This window comes from Indicator indicator, chromosome 1, assembly GCF_027791375.1.
Source record: "Indicator indicator isolate 239-I01 chromosome 1, UM_Iind_1.1, whole genome shotgun sequence".
Taxonomy (NCBI): domain Eukaryota; kingdom Metazoa; phylum Chordata; class Aves; order Piciformes; family Indicatoridae; genus Indicator; species Indicator indicator.
This window is the reverse complement of record NC_072010.1, coordinates 9,511,049-9,535,762: the sequence shown is the minus strand read 5'-3', so window position 1 is coordinate 9,535,762 and position 24,714 is coordinate 9,511,049. Positions and strand designations below refer to the sequence as shown.

General features: G+C 39.7%; 1 protein-coding gene across 3 annotated transcripts in view; it reads left to right on the top strand.

Moving 5' to 3' along the window:
• The window catches only part of NOX4 (NADPH oxidase 4), a 106,772-nt gene that overhangs the window by 49,535 nt on the left and 32,523 nt on the right, over window positions 1–24,714 (top strand). For all 3 annotated transcript variants that reach the window (XM_054385509.1, XM_054385493.1, XM_054385501.1), the window contains one exon: window positions 23,326–23,407. In XM_054385509.1, coding sequence (XP_054241484.1) covers window positions 23,326–23,407 — 82 coding nt within the window. The remainder of the gene's footprint in view (window positions 1–23,325; window positions 23,408–24,714) is intronic.

Below are 24,714 nucleotides of genomic sequence, written 5' to 3'. Positions count from 1 at the left end.
TGCATATCATTTTAGGTGTCCAATAGAAGAGGCTGAAAGAAGTGGCTTCTGAAAAAGTGACTAGAAATACTTTTTTTGCATAGGAGCAGGTTTTTACTAGATTTTCAGGCAATTCTGTTATTTGTTTGTTAAAGTAGTGACAGAAAACAGGTCAAAGAGGAAGAAACTTCAGAAATGGTAGTACTGAGACCTTTGCAAACTAAGCAGTAATCCAGACCCCTAAGTGATGTATTTCTTGCTCCATTGACATCAAATGTTGATTCTGAGCTTAGAAGAGCTGTGAACCTGCCTTTCTCAGAAGCACGGTGGGACAAATGCATGTCATTCCCTCCCATTATGCAGGCAGTGGCAACCTTTAGATAAATTTCCAATGATTTTTCATTTCTCATCTGTTTTATGGTGGTATTAGTAACTGCATTGTGCTTAGGTTTTGCATTCATCACAGAAAAAAGACACAGGTACCAGTATTGCTATAATATATGCCTGTGTATACCTGAAATAATTCCCATAGCTCCCTTTGTAGACCTCTGACCTGTTTTTGTGTCTAGTTAGGGTGAGATGAATCAGACCCCAAGCATGCCTTTTTCCTCTTTATTCAATGTAGAGAAACTCTAGATATACACATTGCAGCCTCAGAGGTAGTTAATCGACAATTAGATGTCGGTTTTCCTTTGTAAAGGTTCCTAACATAATTCTTCCATCTTTTGCCAGTTTTGCTGGGTATTTTGAATAGTGGAACAGATGTTGTAGACCTCCCTAAAGAATGATTTTGTGATTATGTAATTGCTATCCTTGTGCTGACATGTGACTGCTTAAGTCAGCACCTATTGTGTTAACAAAACATGTTGTACAATTGTGGTGGCTCATACTATTAGTGCAATTATTTTGTCATATTACAGAGGTGAAACTTATGGCTATAGACCACAGCTTAGTTAAGCTGACAAGACAGACACCCAAGTTACGATGGTTTATAGCAGCTGATCTGTGGTAATTGCAGACATGAAGCCCTGCAAGTTGGGTTAGCCCTGTGGCTTAGAGCTAGGCTAGCTGCCTGGCAGTTATTGCTGCAGAGCTGGTAGATGGCAGCTTTCAACCTTACAGTAACACTGAAATCCATGCAGGACTGTCCTTGTGCACAGATCCGAGATGGCTTGGCTAATCAGCTGATACTGTTACTAGCCTCCCTTCTAAACATCACTTTTGTCCTGCATCTCTTCTGTCTCTGTGATCACCTATTTCTTCTTCATCTTTGAAAAAAAGGTTGACTTAGTATTTACAGAAGGAGTTTTTGAAAGTATTTTTTTCCCCACTTACTGTCTAGTTTGTCCTCAGTGTTGTCTATCAGCCTTATGCTTCCTCTGTCCTTGCTGCTTGTTTAGTTTTAAAGCTGACATTTCATCTGGCACCTCCAGAGGATAAAAGAGAGGCTATGGGCCATGCCTTGTGTCCAGCCACTTGACAGCAGTGAAAAAACCCCATGGCAGTATATCAAGACAACGTGTCTCATTCACTAGACAAACTTCAGGGTGCGAGACAGAAAGTGATATTGATGATGCCAAAATAACAGACTTCTGAAGCCCTGCAGCATGTTTTTTGTGGAAAACAAATGCACAGCACTCAGAGGTGTTACGGTGAACTGCATGCTTTCAGGCAATAAAACCTTGCTGTTATGTTGCAGTGTGTTGCTGGAACAAATTGAAGTGGGACCGTGTTTAAAACACTGCTGCTGTTCTACGCTCTACGGTAATTTTTATCTTGTAGTAGTAACATCATCCTGCTGTGTAGTTCCATATGATCCTAGAGATATCGACAAATCCTGTCCACTATTCTGAGCAGCATGATGTTTATTGTGGGGATACCATAAGAGCACTTTAATACCACCCATTGAATCTGAGACTTCTGCTCTATAGGTTACTAAATGTCATGGCAGCAGGATGTGTTGATATGTTGATATGTGCAGAAACTCTCCAGCTAGAGCCAGAGCAGACAGATCATGAGGTACTGATCTGCATCACCCTAGTAAGCTCTAGGTCTCCTCAGAGAATACACTCCTTTGCTTAATTCTGTTGTTAGAGGTGAGAGGGTATGTGGTCACTAGGTTGTTTAGGACTACTTTATTTTGGATCTGATGTGCGGAGGTTTAGATTGGATATTTGGAAAAAAATCTTCACTGAATGGTTTGTCAAGCACTGGAACAGGCTGCCCAGAGAAGTGGTTGAGTCACCATCCCCGGAGGTATTTAAAAGACGCGTAGTAGATGTGGTGCTTAGAGACACAGCTTAGAAGTGGACTTGGCACAGTTAGGTTTACAGTTGGCCTCAATGATCTTAAAGGTCTTTTTCAACCTAAATCATTCTATGATTCTATGATGTTAATTTTTGTTAGATATTGTCATAGTCTTTTTTTCCTGGAAGATCTAGTTTTAGAGCAGGAATTTTCAAGGGGGAAAAAACCCAAACAACAAGAAGAAAAAAACAAAACCAAAGAGGCTCTGGCCAGCCTGATCTAGTGTGAGGTGTCCCTGCCCATGGCAGGGGGGGTTGGAACTAGATGATCCTTGTGGTCCCTTCCAACCCTGACTGATTCTATGATTCTATGATTTTCCAATTAAACCCAACATTTTTCTGGAATGTGGCATGTGTATGAAAACATGAATCTTGTTGAACTCCCTATGGGCTAAAACTTGAGACAGCAAAGAGTACACACCCCAGATAGTTTATTTTTAAACTGACAACAATTTTAAGGCAGTTGTTTGGGATTTTGGAGTCTGCCTAAGGATGTTTTTGCATGCTCTCCAGCTGGAAAACAGCCTACCTTTTGAGTGGCTCTGAAGGAAGAATGACCTAAGCTTGTTGGGCTGGAAGGCGTTGTCAGATTTTTCAGGTGTATCTATGTGACTGTGTTAAGCCCTTGCAGCTCTTGGTTTAGAGAATGCCTGAAGCATCCCAAGGCTTGCTATGCATTTCAGTGCTTAGCTGGAATTATCAGCAAGTGTAGGAGCTAACAAAGCAGCAGTGTTTTATTTCCAGTAACTCCAGGGACAGTTTTAGACATATTGAACTAGTGGATCATTCAGTGAATGTGCTACTATATTCTTAGTAGATTTTGATTCAAACTGGAGGAATGTGTGAAGCAGAAGATGACAAGAGGGAACAGTAAGACTACAAAGTCTGCCTACAGGAGGTGACAAGGTTCTTCCAGGATCACTAAACCTGCTACTGCGTTTCTTTAAGAATATCTAGTGAGTTTCTTTAAGAATATCTTGTCACTGGTGACGAACAGTTGGTCAACTCTCTTGCTATTTATTACTTCAAGTTCTGTTTGGGCCTTTTTTATTACATGTATTTTGTTGTGTTTAGTTAATCCATGAGATTTCTGGTAGGGTGTAAAGGCATTAATGATGTGATACTGTCAGTTGTTCCAGCAAAATCAGTGTGTGGTTTTGGAAGCAGAACACAGAGACAGGGTAGATGCTATGTTCCCCTGTTAAGAGTTTTATGACTACCAATCTTATATTGTCAGTGAATCCTACTTAGACTTCTGAGAAAGATATCAGAATTGAGGGCTAAAAAGGTTTAATTGTGTTTCTATTGATATGATTTGAAATAAGTAATAAAAGTAATACTGTTACATTCCTGGGAGGTTAAATTGCCTTAATATATTCAGCTGAAGTGTGCAATAAGGAATACTAATTTTATCTTCATTGCTATTTCTGTTCATCATTTAATTTGTTTATGACTGCAAACAAGCTCAATAAAAGGCAGGATTAAGAGAATGGAGAAAAGAACAGGTTTAGTTTACTGACTTAATACTGAAAGTCCCTTTCTTCTGATTAAAGAATTAATGCTGAAGGTGAACATCTGAATTTTTGGCTCCAGACCTGGACTGTTTCACATTAGTGGAACTCCAGCTGACTCAGGATCAAAACCGGTATTAACTTGAGTCAGTTCCTGTTTGAACAGTTAATGAGTTTTACCTCTATAGGGAAACAAGGTTTTTAGATGAAAAAGTTGCCTTGAAGGAAATTTCATTCTAGTCTGAAGTCGTTCCTTCATGTGTCTTCTTATCCTAATCATGTTATTCTATTATTAAAGGTAAACTTCAACTTTTTTGCATATTCCAGACTTCTATAATCAGATAATGATTATAGAAAGTGACATGGCTGAATGATGTAAATTAATTTTAACCTTAGATCTAATAGACACAGGATGTGTGGATGTTGCTGTAGTTAGGAACTGATCCAAGAATGCAAGATTGAAGGATTCCTTGCCATGCTTCATATATTTTAAGTTTACGAACTACAGGAATGAAGCCTGTGGAGCGCATTAACATGTAGCAGCTGATGGAATCTAAATAATCGTGTGGAAAAAAGCTCCTCTCTACTTTGAAAATAGAGTCACAAGATATAAAAGCTCTAAGATATGTATTTGAGTGGACCACTAGGCAAATTTCTGATTTTGTAATCCCTGTTTATATTATGTGTTTGCCTGTTTACGAATTGCCTGTGTTTCACCTTTTTTCTTTTAATCTTTGCTTAGGGAAGTCCCATTCTTGTGTTAGTCTTTGTGCAGCTGATTCAAGCCATGGATATAGAAAGTCTGTCTGCATTTCTTGGTTCTTTGTGTGAGCACATTTAACAAGCTCAGGTGTGTAATGTTTTCTAGAAATGGGAGAGTATACAACAAAACGACAGCTCCTCATGTGTGCTTGCACTGCCCTGGGGGCAAAAGTTGGGCTCTCCTAGATGCCACTCAAGTTTTGCTGAAAAATCCCTACCAAACATCTTGTGTTGCTCATATTTCATTGAGACTACTCCCTCAGAGGCCGAAAGAAAAAGCAGATGCATTTCAGACCTGGAATGATGAGCTACCACAGTTTTAACAATTGCTAGTTAAAATATCTCGAAGGTTTTCAAAGAAACCTTTGAAGGTTTATTTTTCTGGGATCTTTTTCTCAGAGACTGTAAAAACTACTGTAATTAATTAGGGAAAATATATTTTGAATTTAGAACATTAAAAAATAGGAAAATAAGAAAGTGTTGGTATTTATTTTTATGATCAGAATGAATAGTAATCTTTGTGTGCTCTGAACTCCCACATAATGCTCTAGAATATCTTAGAATAATTTATATATTATAATAATATATATATATATTAGCCAAAATCAAAACTTGGGGTCAAAATAGTCTGTGAATTTTTCAGTTTCAGCCTTAGGATGTCCAATGAGCTCTTTCTGTGCTATTTGTGAAAATGAAGCTCAATTTTGTGATGATGTCATGATTTAGTATTTTTTTTTCCCCTGGTGTTTTGGTGTTTCTTTGGGTTTTTTTCTTCTTTCTTCCATCATTTCAGGCAACCACCACTGGAAAACGTGTGTGCATTTTAGTAGTTGCCTCTGTATGCAAATACTTAAAATGAGCATGACACCTTTGAACTTTCTATTTGGCTGATCTCCGGTACTAATTTCAAGCTTTAAGACCTTGCATTTTCTAGCTCTTCTCTTTCTGCACTCTCTTCACTTCTAACATTCACTTTCTATGCAGAAGTGGGCTTGCTCTTCAGTAGAGCTCTCATCAGTGATTTGGGCTGCAGTGAGATTGAAAGCATAGTTCTCTTTTGCCATAAAGACCACCAGCAACAGTGGTTGCTGGGCTATTCAGAAGACTACCTATCATGCTACCTTGTATTATTCCTTATTCCATGGTCTCTCCTACCTGCTTGTTTATACAGGTGCTGAGTCAAATCTTGGATTGGAAGGGAGAGGGCTCATTGCTTGCTCAGAATTTGTTCTGTGCTCAGCAGTTACCTCTGTGGGAGTTAATTAAAACTCCCACAATGCTGTAAATGTCATCATGATCAAATAACATGGTTGAATACTATTTTCACTCTATTTACACAGAAAATATTTTATAGCTCCTTGTTGGCATGATATTAGTGTTGAAGTTCCCTTTTGGAATTCCTTTATTGCATTATTTTTTCTCCATTCCATAAGTATGTTTACCCCACTTTTCACCAGCTGCATGTCCTCACTCACTGTAATCATTAGACTTCCTTAAAACAGCATCTCTCTCTTCCCAAATACAGTTTTATTTCAAGTTGCATTAAAATCAGTGCTGGCCTTGTTTGTGTGCAGCAAATCCTACACCCCAAATTCTATCTTCAGTTTCTTGCAACCCAGCTTTGTGTTCATGTGCCACACACAGCTTTCTGTTCTATCCACTCCTTTGCCTTTTTTATATGCATTGTTTCTCCAGTGTGTTAATCACTATCTGGAGAATTAGGGTTTCACCAGGAAATATAATGAGAGTATGATCCAACAGTTTTTGAGGGGCGTCTTAGAGCCACAGCTCTTCCTTCCACAGTCTTCACATTAAATTGTAAATATCGTTAATACAAATCAGCCACCAACCAGCTATATAATTATCAACTGCAAAAATAGTATTTGTGTGAAAAGAATGGGTTTGTGACAGCTGTAACAATTTTTCTTCTTCCTTAAAGGAAACAAAGTAAACCAAAGTTCAGAACTTGCAATGAAAACACCATGTTGTGACAATGGGCGAACAGCAGGTTTCCACAACTCAAAATAGATACTTTGGTATCTGCTATAAACAGAATAGAACAGTTTAGTTGAAAATGTTTATGGCTAAACATTTTATACAGACTTAAACCACGTATGAAACTAGATGCTAATCACAGCTCTGGACTGGATTATAAACCTTGTGGTTCCATGCCTCAAAAAAGTGGATGCCCTACTGCAGAACACACATGTGAGAGCATTTTTGTAATGGGGATGGAGTCAGACTGCTGGTGCAATCCAGTTTTTAATATAAAGCCATCCTTTTGTGAGTGTCAGTCCACTAAATTAATCTGTAATAATAGCTGATTTTTTTTTCTTTTTATCAGGTTTTGAAATTAAAAAGGCAGTAAGGCAGAAATGCCTTAAATACTCCATAAAATTCTAAGATGCTGCGATTTTAAATTAATTGCTAGTGTGCCCAAATTTTGAGTGAAGTTTTCAATGGTGGCTGCTATGTGCTGAATGTGGCATTTCTTAATGAGACAAACGACTCAATTATCTCGGTATTAACTAAAGTGCTCTGAGGCGAAACTGTAGAAAGGAATTCTTAGGCTGAAAATCACTTTCCAAAATGTGAATAGAGTTGCAGCCTTGTCTGTTGTGGTATGCAGAGCAGAGTGTGCTGTGACAGCAATAAATGGTGCTTTGGTATGAAGAGCAGCAGCTGATGGGCAGTGCGCAGTGGGTATTTTGTTTCACTGACATCATAACCCACATTTCTGCAGCTCAGGCATGTTCTTGTTCTTCCTCTTTTTCTTTATTTAAAGTCCTTTTTGCTCAGAATGGGGGTAAGGTGACAGAGTTTGTTTCAGAAAAGGATATCATGATACTTATATAGTTTGTGACATTTGAAGCAGATTAGACCGAAGTACACTATAATGCAATAATATTCCATAAGAGGCAAGTTTCTGATTTTTTTAGAGAGAGGTAATATCTTTTATTAGATCAGCTGAAACAGCTGGAAGAAAACAGGTTGTCTTTCAGGCATGCAGTACCTTCAGCAGCTATGAGAAAGGGGCAGCAAAGTCAAAGCAAAGAACAGGGAGTGAAATAACATTCTCTGTTATTTCTTAAAGCATTTTTTTCCTTGAGAAATGAAAGTGATAAAATTACTTAGTAAATAAACAGAAGATGCCTTCCCCCTGCCCTGCCCTTTTTTTCCCCAAAAAAGTTGATTTACCTTCTCTATGAAAAATATTATTTGTTTCTCAAAACATTAATGTGGTCAAAAATACTGTCTGAAGGCAAAAAATACCACTTGTAAATACTCTCTCAACTGCCTCTTAGGATTTGTATGTCTCCAGCTTGCTTTATCTTCTCTTGGATGGGTTTCCAGTTCAGGGTATGTTTGCTGTATATGCTGTGGTCTCATTCTCTCCTGGAGAGAAAACACACTTGCACATAGCAAATAACAGTCTGGCTGGCAGCTCTGACTGGCAAATGGGATGGACACATGAGAAAACCTCACTGTGACTTGCATGGAGTGCTGGGTTTTATTTATTTATCATGCTGACAGACATCCCTAAACTTTGGCATTTGGATACGATTTTTATGTTTTAATAATTACTTTTTTTTTCTGTTGAAGTCTCAACAGAAAATATCCTACCTAAATAGCATTTTAATTGAAAATATTTGACCATCTATAGAGAACAAAATTTGGACAATGCTTTACACAAATCATCCTTGTGTTTTCAGTAAATGGAAGAGACCCTGTTCTGTATGTAGAAGATCATAAAAGTGGATGACTGCTTAGCTTTATGACTTACCTGAAAACAGAAAATTTTAAGTTGGGCTGTAGTAAATATCATGATCATGAGTAAGAGAGAATGCTTCTGTGCTGGGGAGAGAGCCTGAAGTATCTGTGAATCCAATAGGCACATTTGTGGGTTTATGTCTGCTGAACAAGGTGGGGGACTTGGCAGAGGTTGGCATTTATTGAGGGTTGACACATTTTTCAGTATTGAATGGGGATTTTGGGAGGAGGAAGCTTTTCCATAGATTGTTGTCTATTTTGAGTTTTGCTGAAATGACTGTTGTGATGATATTACTGTACTGTTGACAATAACTAGCTCACCTCAGCTGCCGAGAATCCTCCTCGGGCTATATGAAATGAAAGTAAATCAGTGGGCAGTTCATGCTCTCCATTGCAGTAAGCAGTTTTAAGGACTACCATTTCCCAAAAGTTTAACATATTCCTTTATTCATTAGGCACACTGTAAGTGCCATTTCCTCAAGCAAAATGCCACAGACTCCCACGCACCTTTTCAAAGATGAAGCTGTGATGCTTTGCGGTGCTTTGCCAAGTGGCTGGTGCCAGATTGACAGCACAGAGCTTTCCCTTAAGGATTTCACTTACACCATGTCAGCTGGGTGTCTCTTGAGCTTAGCTGTGACTGGTTTGAAAAAAGGCAAAATACATAATTAAAGGAAGACATTTTTGTAATTTCTGATATTTGATATTTGCATTTTTAATGGGTTGAGGGGATTATGATAATGGTGCCCCATTATTAGCAAGCGTGCCAAATGAAATTTTCTCAGTGCAGTTTCCAAATACAGCAGCATTTTGTCAATCCAAACGTCTATACCAGGATTTGCCATCCCTACACAAAGTGGGTTTTATGATTTCTCTGCCATTTTGTAGTGCTGAATTTGTGATGGTACATCAACGCATTGCTGTATGCCAGGTGTCTTGGGTTGAGCTGGAACAGCTGTGGACAGGGGACAGAAGGTATTTTACCCCAAAGGTGTAAATACAAACACTCACACAGAACTGGAAGTTAAATAGAAATAATGTTTACAAAAGTAAAACAAAGTACAAAAAGGTATTAAAGGAAAAGGATAGCTAGCTAGCTAGCTACCTAGATATGAAGAGAGACTGAGATCCCTGGGGCTGTTTAGTCTTGAGAAGAGAAGACTGAGAGGGGATCTGCTCAATGTCTATAAATATCTGAGGGGTGTGTGTCAAGTGGAGGGTGCCAGGCTCTTTTTGGTGGTTCAGAGTGATAAGACAAGGAACAATGGGTTCAAACTACAACATAGAAGGTTTCACCTTGATATGAGGAGAAACTTCTTTACAGTGAGTGTGACAGAGCACTGGAACAGGCTGCCCAGGGAGGTTGTGAAGTCTCCTTCTCTGGAGACTTTCAAAACCCACCTGGATGCATTTCTGTGCGGACTACCCTAAGTGATCCTGCTTTGGCAGGGGGGCTGGACCTGATGATCTCTTGAGGTCCCTTCCAGCCTCTGTTGTACTGTGATACTGTGATACAATCAGAATCAGTCCTGACCCAGTCCCCCAGCTAGGCCTGAGGCAGGCCTTGCTGCAGCAAGAAAATGCAGCTGTCCCCAGCAAGTCCTCCTCCATGCTGCAAGCAAAACCAAAAGCCATGCACCCAGAGAGAGCTGTCTCTTAAACAGAGAGATACAGGAAGAGGGAATAGAGTAACAAATTACAATACCCTGTACCTCCCTCTTAGGACTTTCTAGTCCCCTGGAGGACTTTTATCTCTATGGTTTTGCAATTAATCCCTAACCTACAACACAAGGTCATGACTGGTAGCTAAAAGAATCGAAAGACAGATATCTAATGGCAGCTTGTAGGGATAAGAATTGGCAAAATAACTTTTTCAGAGACCTACATGCAGAACCATTTCTTTACAGTGATGTAAGAAACGGTGTAATCTAAACCATGTTAAACCACTGGTTCTTTGTTCTAGAAAATAGTTATCAATGTAGTAATGCATAGTAACGTTTTCAAGCTTTTCTCTCCCATTCAAGGCTGGGAATGCTTCTTTTGAGTAACAAACTTTGTGTCATGTATAAACATGTTTATGTTGTATTTACATTCATAACGTCGTGATAGTTGGAAGATGGGGTATAGCAATTGGGTAGAAAAAACCTATTTTAAGGAGACTCAGCACAAGAGGTAGTGATAAGTCAGGAAATACATGTTGTTTTTTTTTAAGAAATTATTAATTAAGTGTAACTGAAAACTACCCAGACTAGATTTTATATAGTAATTTATAGCCAGGGAGTAGGCTGGCTTAAGTTCTCAAGAATTGCTTGTCTAATTCAGATGTAAGAAGAAATAACAGAATTGCTCAGAGCAGGGTGAAATTAAACCAAAATTTTGATATGTTTCATGATACACTTGTGTGCATTATGTTTTATCATCTATCCCTTCAGAAAAAAAAAAAGGAGAAAAACAGTATCTAAAGTCTCATTTCATTTGCCAGTCATTCAAATGATTTCCTGCTAAGGTTTTGATACTGTCCTTTGAGAGATGTTATAAGAGATGGAGCCTCAGATGTGATTAGATCTTTGGTAAAAAATGTGCATTTCTTCCCAATGGATCATCCCCAGCTGACTAGCAAAATTTATATAGAAAACATGATCCAGCTGAGCTCTGATCACTTTATCCTGTGTTATGCTTCAGTGCAACTAGAGCTAGGAGTGCTTATAGAGAACAAGTTGTATATGTTCTCTGAAAGACACAGGCAGCTAAAAACACAGGAGAAATAATTTTTTTTTTCAAAGACCTATAGATGCGGTGCTTAGTGACATGGTTTAGTGGTGGTCTTGGCAATGCTATGTTAATGGTTGGACTTGATCTTAAAGGTCTTTTCCAACTTTAATGATTCTGTGGTTCTATATAAATGAAGTCCCTTAATGACCCTTATTTGGAGCCTTGTTACTGTTATTTCTGGCGTTTGAGCGTAGCTACATGGTTGACTGGCCAGATGTTTCCTCCACAGGGTGTCTATCAGTGCTCTGTCCAAACACTGTCTCTTAAGTATTCAGAGTATTTCAGCTTTCCCTCTGTCCCTCAGCACAGACCCTGAGAACAACTTAGCGCCTTCAGTGTAGATTTTCACACAGCTTAGCTGTGAGGAAATAAAAGTTAATGCTTAATGACCTTACTAACATCAGTTAAGCCTCCATGATTAACAACATGATTCACAGCTTCAGTTTGAGGAAAGAGGGATGAACAATCTCACTGCTACCTTTTATCATAAGATAGAGGATGCATTAACAAGTAAGCTCCTGTTCTCTTATGTAAACTCTTTTTTTCTTTAACGTTTTCATTCCCCTTTCCACCCTTACCTCAACTAAAACAAGCCAGCGTCTAACCTGACCAGTCATGTCAACTGGACATCCATAAATCCATGGGGCCTGATGGGATGCACCCAGGGGTGCTGAGAGGAGCTAGCAGAGGTCATTGCCAGACCACTCTCCATCATCTTTGGTAAGTCATGGCAGACAGGAGAGGTACCTAGGGACTGGAGGAGGACAAATATTGCTCAAGTCTTCAAAAAGGGTAAGAAGGAGGACCCAGAACTATAGACCAGTCAGCCTCCCCTCCATCCATGGAAAGGTGTTGGAGCAACTTATCCTTAGCACTGTCCTTAGGCATATCAAGGACAAGAGGGTCATTAGGAGCGGTCAACGTGGCTTTACCAAAGGGAAGTCATGTCTGACCAACCTGATAGCTTTTCATGAGGACATAACAAGGTGGATAGATGATGGTAGAGCGGTGGGTGTGGTTTGTCTTGATTTCAGTAAGGCATTTGACACTGTCTCCCACAGCATCCTTGCAGTTAAGCTGAAACAGTGTGGTCTGGATAATCAGGTAGTGGGGTGGATTGAGAACTTGCTGAAGGAAAGAAGTCAGAGAGTTGTGGTCAATGGGATGGAATCTAGTTGGAGGCCTGTAACTAGTGGAATCCCTTAGAGGTCAGTACTGGGACCAGTGCTGTAAAATATATTCGTCAGTGACCTGGGTGAGGGAATAGAGAGCACTGTCAGCAAGTTTGCAGATGACACCAAACTGAGTGGAGCAGCTGACACAGCAGAGGGCTGTGCTGCCATTCAGTGGAACTTGGACAGGCTGGAGAGCTGGGCAGGGAGAAATTTAATGAAGTTCAACAAGGGCAAGTGTAGAGTCTTGTACCTGGGAAAGAACAACCCCATGTACCAGAATAGGTTGGGGACTTACCTGCTGGAGAGCAGTGAAGGGGAAAAGGACCTAAGGGTCCTAGTGGATGGAAATTGACTATAAGCCAGCATGGACTTGAAAGAGTCTAGCGCAGAGCCACAAAAGTGATTAAGGGAGTGGAACATCTTCCTTATAAGGACAGACTGGGGGAGCTGTGGCTCTTCAGCTTGGAGAGGAGGAGACTAAGGGGTGACCTCATTCATGTTTATAAATACGTAAAGGGTGAGTGCCAAGAGGATGGAGTCAGACTCTTCTCAGTGATGCCCAACGACAGCACAAGGGGCAATGGGTGGAAGTTGAGGCATAGGAAGTTCCATGGAAACACGAGAAAAAATTTTTTCTCTGTGAGGGTGACAGAACACTGGAACAGGCTGCCCAGGGGGGTTGTTGAGTCTTAATCTCTGGACGTGTTCAAGACCCACCTGGATGAGTTCCTGTGTGACCTGGTATAGGCCCTGCCCCTGCTGATCAGTTAATGAAATCTAGGGTGACTTAAGAAAGGATTTGGCACGAAGAACTGGAATGTACTTAGCAGTGATATCTATAGGAGCATCCTTTCCCAGGCCAAAATCACAGAATCACAAAATGCATCGGGTTGGAAGGGACCCTCGAAGGTCATCTTGCCCAATCCCTCTGCAGTGAGCAGAGACGTCTGGTTGCTCAGGGCCCCATCAAGTTTGTCTTGAATGTCTCCAGGGATGGGGCCTCCACCACATCTCTGGGCAACCTGCTCCAGTATTTTACCAATCTCATTACGAAGAACTTCCTCCTTATGTCTAGCCTGAATTTACCCTGCTCCAGTTTCAAACCATTGCCCCTCATCCTATCACTACAAGCCCTTCTAGACAGTCCCCCCCCCAGCCTTCCTGTAGCTCCTCTTCCTTCTCTGGAGAGTTTCAAGACCCCTCTGGATGCATTCCTATGTGACCTGCACTAGATTCTGTGGTCCTGCTCTGGCAGGGGGGGGTTGGACTCGATGATCTCCATAGGTCCCTTCCAGCCCCTAACATCCTGTAAGTCTCTTCAGATATTGAGATACCATTATAAGGACACACCAGAACCTTCATTTCTCCATGCTGAACAGCCCCATCTCTCCTATAAAGCCTGTCTTTATAGGAAAGATACTCCAGCCCTCTGATCATCTTTGCAGCCCCTTATGTTGCTCAGGGACAGGTTCATCAGATCCAAGTCTCATGGCATGTAATTGTTCCAAAATATTCTGTACTATGTACTTTTACATAGGAGTGAGTAAAGCAGACAGAGCCAGACTCTTCTCAGTGGTACCCAGTGACAGAATGAGATGTCAAAGAAGCACACTCTGACCCCAAGGTTTCCTGAAGCAGATTCACAGGCATAGAATCCCACAAAAATAAATAATGTAGTGGAATGGCACAGCAATAGAATCAGGATAAGCTGAGTGCCTTTGGAGAGGGACCCTAAACAAATAAATTCCTGGCCATTTATACTCTTACAGAGTGTGCATCCACCCTTCATGTGATCTTCATGAACCTTTCATGTGCCCTTTGGTCCAATGGTGATTCTCACCTGAGATCTTCTGACACCTTCTGTCTGCTTGTTGGGATCCTTCACTGTCTCCAGGCAGGCTGCTGTCTTGACTAGTTGCAGCTGCTGTTGATGTTTGTATCTTCCTTATCTTCTAGTTTGTGTTGGCTTTGGAGGCCTTGTCTTGCTTGAGTAGATACAAGTTCTCCACATGTTCAGCAAATTAGGTGAAAGATTGCAGCTTACAGTCTAAGGTTTCAGTAAATCTGGCTACTCATGCTCTATAAGTAAGCTTACTTATGTAAGTAAGGCTAAGCAAACAGCATACTAAATCACACAACATTAGACTCTGTTTAAAATTTACTTAAGCTAAACAACTAGTGTCTCTTAACAGAAGAGGCAGTAAGCATAGACTGAAACACAGGAAATTATTTTTATATGTAATGAAAAGCTTTTCCACTGGGAGGGTGGTCAGGCATGGGAACATATTGCTCAGGGAGGTTGTGGAGTCTTATCTATGCAGATATTCAAACCCCAACAGAACGTGGCTGTGAGCAACCTCCTCTCACTGACCCTGCACAGAGCAGTGGGATTGGACTAGGTGATCTCCAGAGATCATCCTCTCTTTAACAGTTTCCTGCAATCCTATGAAATTATTGTGCAGTCATTTATTTGCTTATTCAAGTGTAATAATGGAGCTGTGTCTGTATTAGTAAGAGGGTGAAGTGACCCCATGCTTACAGTCTAAACCACAACCAAATATGCATAGACAAAAGCCCAAGAATGAATTCTCAGTAACTGGTGGTGGCTTTGTTATGATACAAATTTTTAGCCTTGGATGGGATTAAATAAATTGTTTTGTGTCCTCCATTTGAATATGTTTAATGGAAAGTTTCTTGTGACTTGTTCAAATGTATAAGATATATTACACTTGCAAGCCTATATTTAGACCTGGCTAAAAATACCAGTGTATGTATGCATGTGAATATGTACCAATGTGTGATATATTTGGTGACAAAGTAATACATGTGGCTGAAAATTATATGACCATGACAACCCAAGAATAACACTTTGGAGACATTATAGTTATTTCCATTAAAACATCAGCTCAGTGCCCAGCAGCAATAAAGCAAAACATTATTAGGAGATGAGTAGAGAAAAAAAACCAGAGGAGATTACTGTGCAGCTGGCTATTTCTGTGGTGCACCCAGGACTTGAATCCAGTATGAAGATCTGGTCCTGATCTATTAGACAGGATACTGGACAGGATTCAGGAAGGAATGACAAAGAAGAGCAAAAGCATGGACAGGCTTCCAAGCAACTGACTGTTCAGTGACTCTTTAGCCTGGAAAAGAGATAATTTAGAGTAATATAGCAGTGGTCTACAAAATCATGCATAGGACTGGAAGAGTAAGTGGATAGGACCTGAATATTCATGGTTTCTGCTACTATCAGAACTTCTGGCCATCAAATGCAGTCAGTGAGACACTATTTCAGAACACTCAAGATGATGGATCATCATGTCATAGGTAAGAAATGCATGGAACTTTTTATTAGAGGATGTGGGATAGATTAGGAGGTTTATTTGCATGGTGCACTAGGCAAGTACTTTAGAAATAAGTCAGAGTGTTTCTTAATAGACAAAGAGGGCAAGACAGCAGGAGGATCTTGCCCTGTCCTCATTCTTCCATAGGTGTCTGCATGGGAAGTGAGATAATAGGGTAGGAGGGCCCTTAGAGTGAACCAGTACAGCCTGATGAATTGTGCCTCTGATCAGCTTTTTGAGGCATACCATCTGGAACCTTGCAGTGCTTTGATAGTATTGCAGTAATTGCACAGCTGGATAGTAGCTTCATTTCAGTGTAGCTTTTGAAAGGTTGGGCTTTCTCTAGTTTCTGTATCAGGTTACAAGTTACAAAGAGAGAATCAGTAGAATCCCACCCCATCACATAATCTGAGTCCCTTTCTTGTGAATGTAAGGACTTTTAGATCAAGTGTCACAATTTGCCTTGAAGCCAAAAAGGGATATACTGATGTATGATCATTTCTTTTGGCATGTTGTGAAAGAGGAAAGTGCAGCACTAGTGAAGAAATCATTAGTTGAGCCTCTCTGCATTAGCTCATGAGGAGTTCAAACAGCCTTACATGGCCTAAGGGAGCAAAAGTAGAACTGGGTGCTAAAAAGTCTGTTTAAGTGACATTTGTGTTGGAGCATCGGTATCTTTTAAATCTGAAGTTACTGTTTTGTGTTGTTTCTAACCTCTGTTTGATTGTTGCACATCATAAATGTTGAGTTGTGGAATGAACTCTACTGTCATGACATAAATAGTCTTCGAGTGTAGTTAGTACCTCTGAGAAAAAAAGGTTTCTTGATGAAGACATTTGTTTTGAGCTCTGGCAGTCTAGCTAATCCCTAGCTCTGCCAGGGAGTTGCTGTCTAACCTACAGAAGGATTTCTAACTCAGTAGTGAGCACTGAGACTGCTTAACTGGTGTTGTGTTTTCTTCTCTTTACTGGCTGTCTGGGGAACCCAGCTCTGCCAGCAGAGCTAATAAGCAGTCTGTGTCACTCACTGCTGTCTTGTTGTCAGACATATGAAATGCAGTCAAAATATGGTCCTCAGCATCTCTCTTCCCTCTTTTGAAACAAAACCAGTGATATTTTTTCCTTCCCATCATTCACCTTTCAACCTCCCAAGGTTCATTGGACAAGAACTCCCTTTTAGTTTGTTTCTTCATTGGCTGATTTATGGATAAGCCCACAATCTAGTCAGAAATAAACCTTTCCAAGCTAATTTTGACATAGTAGTTGGAACATTTTAAAGACATAAGTACGTATCTAGTCTTCCAGCAGGGAAAGGACATGCTGATGCCAGAATCGGGGAGGGAGAATGATTTTCAGCTGGTAAGCACAAAGCTAGAGAAAGAGAAGGAGCTAGCTACTTTTTAAGAAGTAAATGCAGCTTGGGAGAGAAATCAGACTATTAAAAGACTTTTCATCAAAGAAAGGAGGACTTTTCTGCAGGTCCAGAATGACTGGAAGGCTCACTGCTGATCTATGTCAGCAGTGACCGGTTGATTTCCTTATTTACCCCTCCCTGCTTAAACAAATTAAAATCCTGAAAACCAAAAGTGTTGAACAAGAGAATGATCACTGTTTATTCACCTGGCTTGGAATACGAGAGACCACTTGCCTTTCTGTAAAAGCTTATTTCCTTTAAGTAAATATAAAGAGTGGCATTTATGTTTGTAATTTTCAACTTTCTGGATTTTTACCATCTTTTAAATTTTTTAGAAGCTCTGTAAATGGTGGGTCTTCAGGATGAGTGATCAGGAGGGAAGGAAATGATGGTGGGAAAAAAAAAAGAGCCTTAAACTCTGTGAGGCTTAATGGGCTGAAAATCATGAAAGTTCAGGCTACTCAAAAAGCCTGTCGATTTGTATCAGCAAAAGTATGTCTCAGGGGGATTCCAAGGTTTATGATGTAATAATTTTGGACCCCTTAGCTCATCATCACCTCATAATTTTTTCTTTCCATCCCTTTTAACCTAATGGGGAATATTTGTAGCACTCATTCTTAAACATGAGAAAAGTCACAATTCCTTAACTTCATAAACTTTGTCCGTGAGTAAATCACAGGTCAAACTAAAATATTGGACACTTTGGTTTTATGCCATCTTGTTGCTTATCAGAGTTTTATAGCCTTTAACTGGCAAAGACTTCTTCCTAGGCACCTTTTCTTTTTACAAGGCTCTGAAGAGCTACTTATGACATCATTTGCAAATTTGCAGAGCTCAAAACCAAGTCAGATTAGTGGGTCTCAAATCCTTTTAAATGCTGTTGGCAGTTTTAAGGAAGCTGATTTATTTATTTATAAATTATTGCAAGGTGCTGAGGAGCTATTCATGACATGGAAGGTGCTCCAGACTACTTTGCATTTCGTATATAGCTGGACAGTCATTTTTAGTTTGAAATTTCAGGGGTTGCAGAGTGTCTGTGGGGTGAAAGATAGAACTGAGACTGGTATCTCAGTGAATGCAGAAGTGGTAAAGGTAGTTGCAGAAACACAACTGGAAAATATCCAAATGCAAGAGCAGGTCACTGGATAGACCTTTTGAAAGCCAGCTAGGCTTCTGGCCCACAATGTTCTGTACTTTTTCACTACTGATGCTATTATTTTCTCCCATTGTCTAGTTGCTTTGTAATCACATTTTTGTTTAGTCTTATGAACTGTGATTTAAAAAGGAATCCATAAAACTGATATAAAAAGTCCTTATTTCATAAAAAGTGATTACCCTTGGATTTATAGTCTTATTGAAGTAGCATGCATTTCAACCTGTTTTTATTAGAGGTTCAGAATAGTCTGGAGCTGCTGGGTAAAAGGTGGTTTGGATAAACAAAAGAGTAATATCTCAGACTCCAGCTATATACTGCAATGGTATCATAGGTATGGACCTATCAATCACTGAAAGTACAGGAATTTGATTTTTCAAGACCCTTGGAATTCAGCAGAGTGACTTTGCTGTATTTTGTAGCAAGAAGGATCAAGGAAAAAAAAGAACCACAAGATCTGACTTTGAAAGTCAAACCTGACACAACTGTGTGACTTTAAGCTCGTCTTTGAAGTACTAAAGCAGTAAGAGCTTTAGGGTTGTGACAACTTCAATAAAAGGGCAGTGCTCCCTGTGCCATAGTGTCTCTGTCTACAGAATGTGAATAATAATGTATTTTAATTCACAGAGAACTTCTATGCAAACTATTTTTCTTTGATTTGAGAGCCACAGATATTAAAAGATCATAAAATTTTCCTATGTCTCTCCACCTCTTTAGTAGTGTATCCTGGAAAAAGGGCAATGTGACTATGTAACTAGTTCACATAGGTTTCAGCCTGCATGCCCATTTTTCTGGCATTGCCATTTATTCACCACACTGAGCACAACCCCATTTTGCTTGACAACAACAATGACATGCACCTAAGTATTTCAAAGTAAAAACTTCCCTTGAAATGCATCCTTCTGTCCTTGCAAATCAATAGCTGGTTTGTCATAACTGGTATTGTAAAGATGTTAAGTTGGCGTTGGTACTGATATTCCAGTAGCTGACTTGTGAATCTGTGAAGCTGAGAGTGGGGTAAGAGAAAGAAAGGGTGAGAAAGCGGGAAGAAGAATTAGATAAGAGACAGGAAAGAGAAGTATGTGCAAGAGGGTATTAATTCTCTAAAGGTTGTAAATGGCAAACTTCCTCTTCTCCCTTGTAGTTTACAACCTTCCTGATGTAGGAGGACAAGGGATAAGATTGTGTTTTTGCAGAATTTAGCTAAGCGTAGCAGTGGCACTGGCTAAATTCAACTGAGGACTTCTTGCTGATCAAGGATTTGGAAGGAACTGTGTGCTCAGAATGAAAGCCAAGAGGAAATGTAGACACTAAGCATGATGAAATGTTGAGTTTGATCACAAGAAATGACTGCACAACCATTCTTGATGTCTGTGAGAGTTTTATCTTGTGGATAGACTTACAGGATAGTCAGAGTGACAATGTCTGGAATGTTACAGTCAGGAGAGTGACAGAACAATCCATGACATGATTGATCTCAGAACAATTAAAAAGAAATCATTAGGAGGCTACCTACTCCAGGCTTTAACTAATGCAACTTTCAAGGATAGAATGAGGGACAGAAAAGATAATAGCAGATTTTTGGAAGTAAGCCTTTTAAAACTTGGTTAAATAATGTTATTCATGCTTTGTTAACAAGCCAGACCAGCACCTGGACAAAAGCATCACATTTTAGGTGCTAAACTGTAGGAAGACTCAATTTTAGGAGATGTCTCTTTAAAATGATCTAAGTAATGATAAGATTGTCTGTGACTTGGTCTGATTCCCTTGATCAATTAGTGATTGCAAGTCATAATAATGTAAAAATGCTCTAATTATTATATCACTTCTCATGTCTTTTATTTGTTTTAGTAGCATGAATTAGAAGAAAATCTTAGTTTGAAAATACAATCATGATTTTTTTTTTCTTGCACTTCTAAAAGTCTTCTCTTGTCAAGTATCAGACTTCTGATAATCACCTTTGAAAGAGCATCAAGAGTACCTGTGCCCTATCCATAGCTGCCAAAGCTCCCATCGCCTCTCTTATAACCTCACTGGATAAGTCCCTAGAGGCAATACTATAATTTTCACCAGTGTGACTTTTGTACTGTACACACACATGTGTAGTTTGAGAGTATCACAGACCTCAAGAATGAAGTTTGTACATAATGGTCCTGTGGGCTTCTGTTCAATGTGCCCTTGCTCTTAATAGAATCTACAGTACATGGGGGCTATATATGCTGGAGGAAGTTGTAGGATGCATTTGAGATGAGGTGGTGGAACACTACCATATAGCCTAAGTGTTGCTATGGAAAAATGAGTAAAGTCATATGGTGAAAAGAAAATACATCTGCCTGGGAAATTTGCCATAGTGTGTGTGGGGGGGAAAATAGTTGACTTGAACTAGAACAAGATCCATTAGAGAAGCTGTTGAGGCCCATGTCAGATGCCATAACTTGGCTGCTCTCATTCCAGTACTGGCCAGCCTTGTCATATTACTATTCAAAATAGTTTTGAGATCGTGGCTTGTTGAACTGAGTCCTGGAGTGCATCCAGGTGGCCTGGATCAGTGGGAAAGGGCAGCAGCACAAGAATGAAGGAATACGGGATAGAGATGGGATATGGCTCTCTGCCTGGGTTCTGTCTATCTCTGGCAGAACAATGGAGTGGGTTATATCTGCGTGAGATGTGTTTTGTCTCTCCCAGAGAGTCACAGATCCTTCACAAGGTCTGCCAAACTCACTCACTCTTATGTGGTACTGCGCAGTATTGAACTGAAGAAGAGCCTGTCTGCCAATGTTTTACATTGCTGTTGCACCTGGTTGTGGGCCCTTAAAAATAAATAAACCAGACCACTCCAAAACCAAATCTTTAATCATGGTGACTTGCACCACATTCTGGAGGTCGAAGCCCTCTATTCATGGAAGGAAATGCTAGCACTCTGTTTGCCATTGAAAACGTCCTCTAATTCCTCCATGAGGCACACACAAAGGTGGTTGTTCATACGAAGCCTTTTTATAACAGGTTTATAGAAATGCATCAGTAGCTTGAGTTGCCTTGGGAGATTCCTGAGGTAGGGGTGGAAGTTAATGTGCTTCCTCTGAAACATGCAAATTGGATATTTTGCACTAGTGAAAGTTTCATGGAGCCTTTCAGTTCTTGTCCAGTGGCATTTGAAGATCGTAGCATATCATCTCTAAGAGTGACAGAGCATATCTTCATGCAGCGTATTTTCATGTACCAGAGGACAGAGAAAAAAAGCAAATCTCTACATCTTACTAAGAATTCAAGATGTCAGGAAGCAGTTGTGTGGCAAGCTTTTAGCCAATACAAAAAGCAGGTTGTTCCCTGAAAGATGCTCACTGAATTTCACTTACAGTGTTGCATTCATTGTTGTCCAGATTCAGTTGCTGTCCAAGTTTGGCATAGGGAAACCTATGTTATATTGGAGATGCAGTAAAAATTTTGGAGGTACAAGTGCTTTTTTCTTTCAAAATTAATCTGAATATCTGTAGAGATAAAAGAATGAAGATACTAAGTATCATACTGTGTTTCTTCATTGGCAAATCCTGGTATCTTCTCCAAGATGTTTGCAATGCATCTTAACCAGATGATGAAAGACTAGTTCAGACCATCTGAGACAACTGACCTTTAAAACTGAGCCCTTAAGAAATGTTTTCTTTGACTTTATTATTCTTTCTTCAGAGTGTTGTAACTGTATGAAGCATGCATTTGGGTTTGTTACTGTATTTTTTGTTTTGGTTTGTTTTTATTTTCCAGTGTAGAGACTACATAGCAGAATTGTATCCAAATTAGTAGAGTTTAGTTGTGATGACATAGCAGTACACAAAACTGAATGTTAAGAAAGTCATCATATACTAACTTGTAAGAAGTAGGAAAGCTGCTGTAGTTCCCTTTCAGAGCTGGGAGATTCAGACGTTTTTTCCAATGACTTTCCATCCCTTGATCTTCTTACCTGTAAACTTATTGTTATAAAATATTTTGAGATACCCAGGGAAATAAGGGGAGGAAATACTAGGCTTATCCTCAGGGTCAGTTCCCAAGATGAAAAACGTGGAAGAGATAGCTAGCTTAGGAAAACCCATAGTACATACAGGTACTACACACAACACAGCCTACAAACTGTAGTTTAACAAATGAGGGATAAAATCCTGTGGCTGAAGAATTCAAACCACTGTTACAAGGTATTGCAGGAAGAGTAGGAGAAGCAGAGACAGGAAGGGTATCACCAGTGTCCTAGGTTTCTGTACCTAGGTAGTTCTGTACCTAGTTCCGTACCTAGAGGTAGTTGCAGGAAGGAAGCAGAACATGTCCTGTGCTAGCGAGAGCTGTGGAGACTGCTAAGGAGATTTGTTCTGGATAGGAAATTCCCTTACATCCCTGAATCTGAATTACCATCTTCCAGGAACTGAGACTTTGATACTGATAGAAGCTTCTTACACATTACATGTAACCACCTCTAAGGAAAACCATCAGAGAAAGGCAGCTACACAAAGCACATCCACCACTTCACTTGGTGGTCAAATACACTAAGTTACAAAAGCCTTCCCTTCTGCAGCTGTCCCTATAGTTCAGTTTTTAATATACACAGTAATAATCAAAAAGCAATGCAGTCTTCCAACCATCTTTGAAAATACCAATGAGTCAGTTATCCAAGGACTTGTACTTCAATTTAATTTAGATTAATTAATTAATGTTTATTTAGATTACTGTAATCCTTGAGTGACTGGTGAATTCTTAGTTGTTCCACCTTTCTTCTTAGACTAGGCTCTTAAAGGCAGGGACCGTTTATGGCTGGCAGTGTATGATACCCAGAAGACCTCTGCACAGACCTCAGAAATTTGTAAACTCTACTAGAATTTAATATTGGATAAAAAAAAAAAAAAGAAGAAAAAGACATTTTAAAATATCATTAAGTAGGTTTACAGAAAACAGTGATTTCTAGTCTTAGCATCAGTTTTGTATGAACACATAGGTGTTATTCCCTATACACTTGGCTTTGTCCTTTGGTAAATATTGCTGGAGAAGAGAATTCACTGATACTGCTGCTTACGTACTTGTAGCCTGAACTTATAATGCAGAGTCACAGTCTGGGTTTGCTTTTTTTTTCTTTTCTTCTTTTTTTCTTTGTCCTGACAGAAAGATTTCGGGATTTACTGCTTCTACATTCAAATCAAGACGCAGAGATTCTGCCCATCTTTCATCAGAGGCGCTATCCCAAGTAAGTAAGATTGTCTTCTTGGGAGAAATAAAATCTATCTATTTGCAGCATGGGAAAGTGAAACATTTATAGCACTGTCCATGTTCATGGTGTGAAGTCTGGAGGCAGAATTGTCAGGGAGCCACACGTACACTGAGCTTTGCAGTCTTTCAGTGATGTCAAGGATGAGCAGACATGCTTTGCAAGCATGCCCAGCTGTCAGTGGGGAGGTGGTGTCTGAGTGCAAGACATTAAGTTGCCTGGATCAGTGTCTGATGGAGCTTTGTTTCACTTGACACTGTGTTGACATAGGCAGATGTTTTGTCAGACTAATCCTCACTGTTGTCTTGTGGGATTCCATCATTTATGGTGAGAGATTCCCTTGGATTTCAACAGCTTCCCTTCTGGAATCCTTCAACCACTAGAAAAGACGTTCTTTCTGCCCTTTTTAGGGAGATATAGATAGATACATATATATATAGATAGATAGATAGATAGATATACACACACACACATACATGTATGTGTGTATATATATATATATACACACACACATATGCAGGAAAACCAAAATGGTAGTGTGATGTGTTTAGGAGGTCTTGAGTGTATTTAATATCATAAAATAAACTTCCTCTTCTCCTAAGTGATATACCTGAATGAAGCAATAAATGCTCCCTGTTATTATAATGGTTAATAGAAACATTCACTTTCAACTAAGTCTGGAAAAGAGGCAGTGAAGGGCAAAGAAGAAGTAGTGCTCACATTAAGCATAACTAGAGTGAGCAATGAGAAAAGGCTAAAGCAGAATGGACAGAGGAAGGAGAAAGAAAACTGTCTGGACCCAGTCTAGAAGTCATGATGGAAGTAAGCAAAGTTATTTAGTTTAGATATTTTTGTTAGCAAATTGCTGAAATATATAAGAAGTCAGTGAAGCTAAGCATTATATGCAGCTCTTAAAATCCAATAATAGGAATTTTTTTTAATAGCAAACAACAAATAAAGGGGCTGAATGCTGAACACCAGTCAGCTCCTCACTGTGAATACTTAAAAATCAAAGCACTCAGTGGTAAAACCCTGATTCTGAAAATGGTGAAACTTTAAGGGAGGCTTGATTTTATCCCCCTGAATTTATTGTTTGTGTTATCTACTGTCACTGTTTTACTGGAATGCCATCAAAGTACAATATATGAAACTGTGGGAGGTACCTTATGTGGATGGACTGGTCCACTTATTTCACTAGGGCTTCCTTGAATTATTACTTTTCTCCTCATCCTTCGGAGCACTGGAAGAGTTACTTTTGCATGGCAATAAAATGCTTGGCTTGGCTT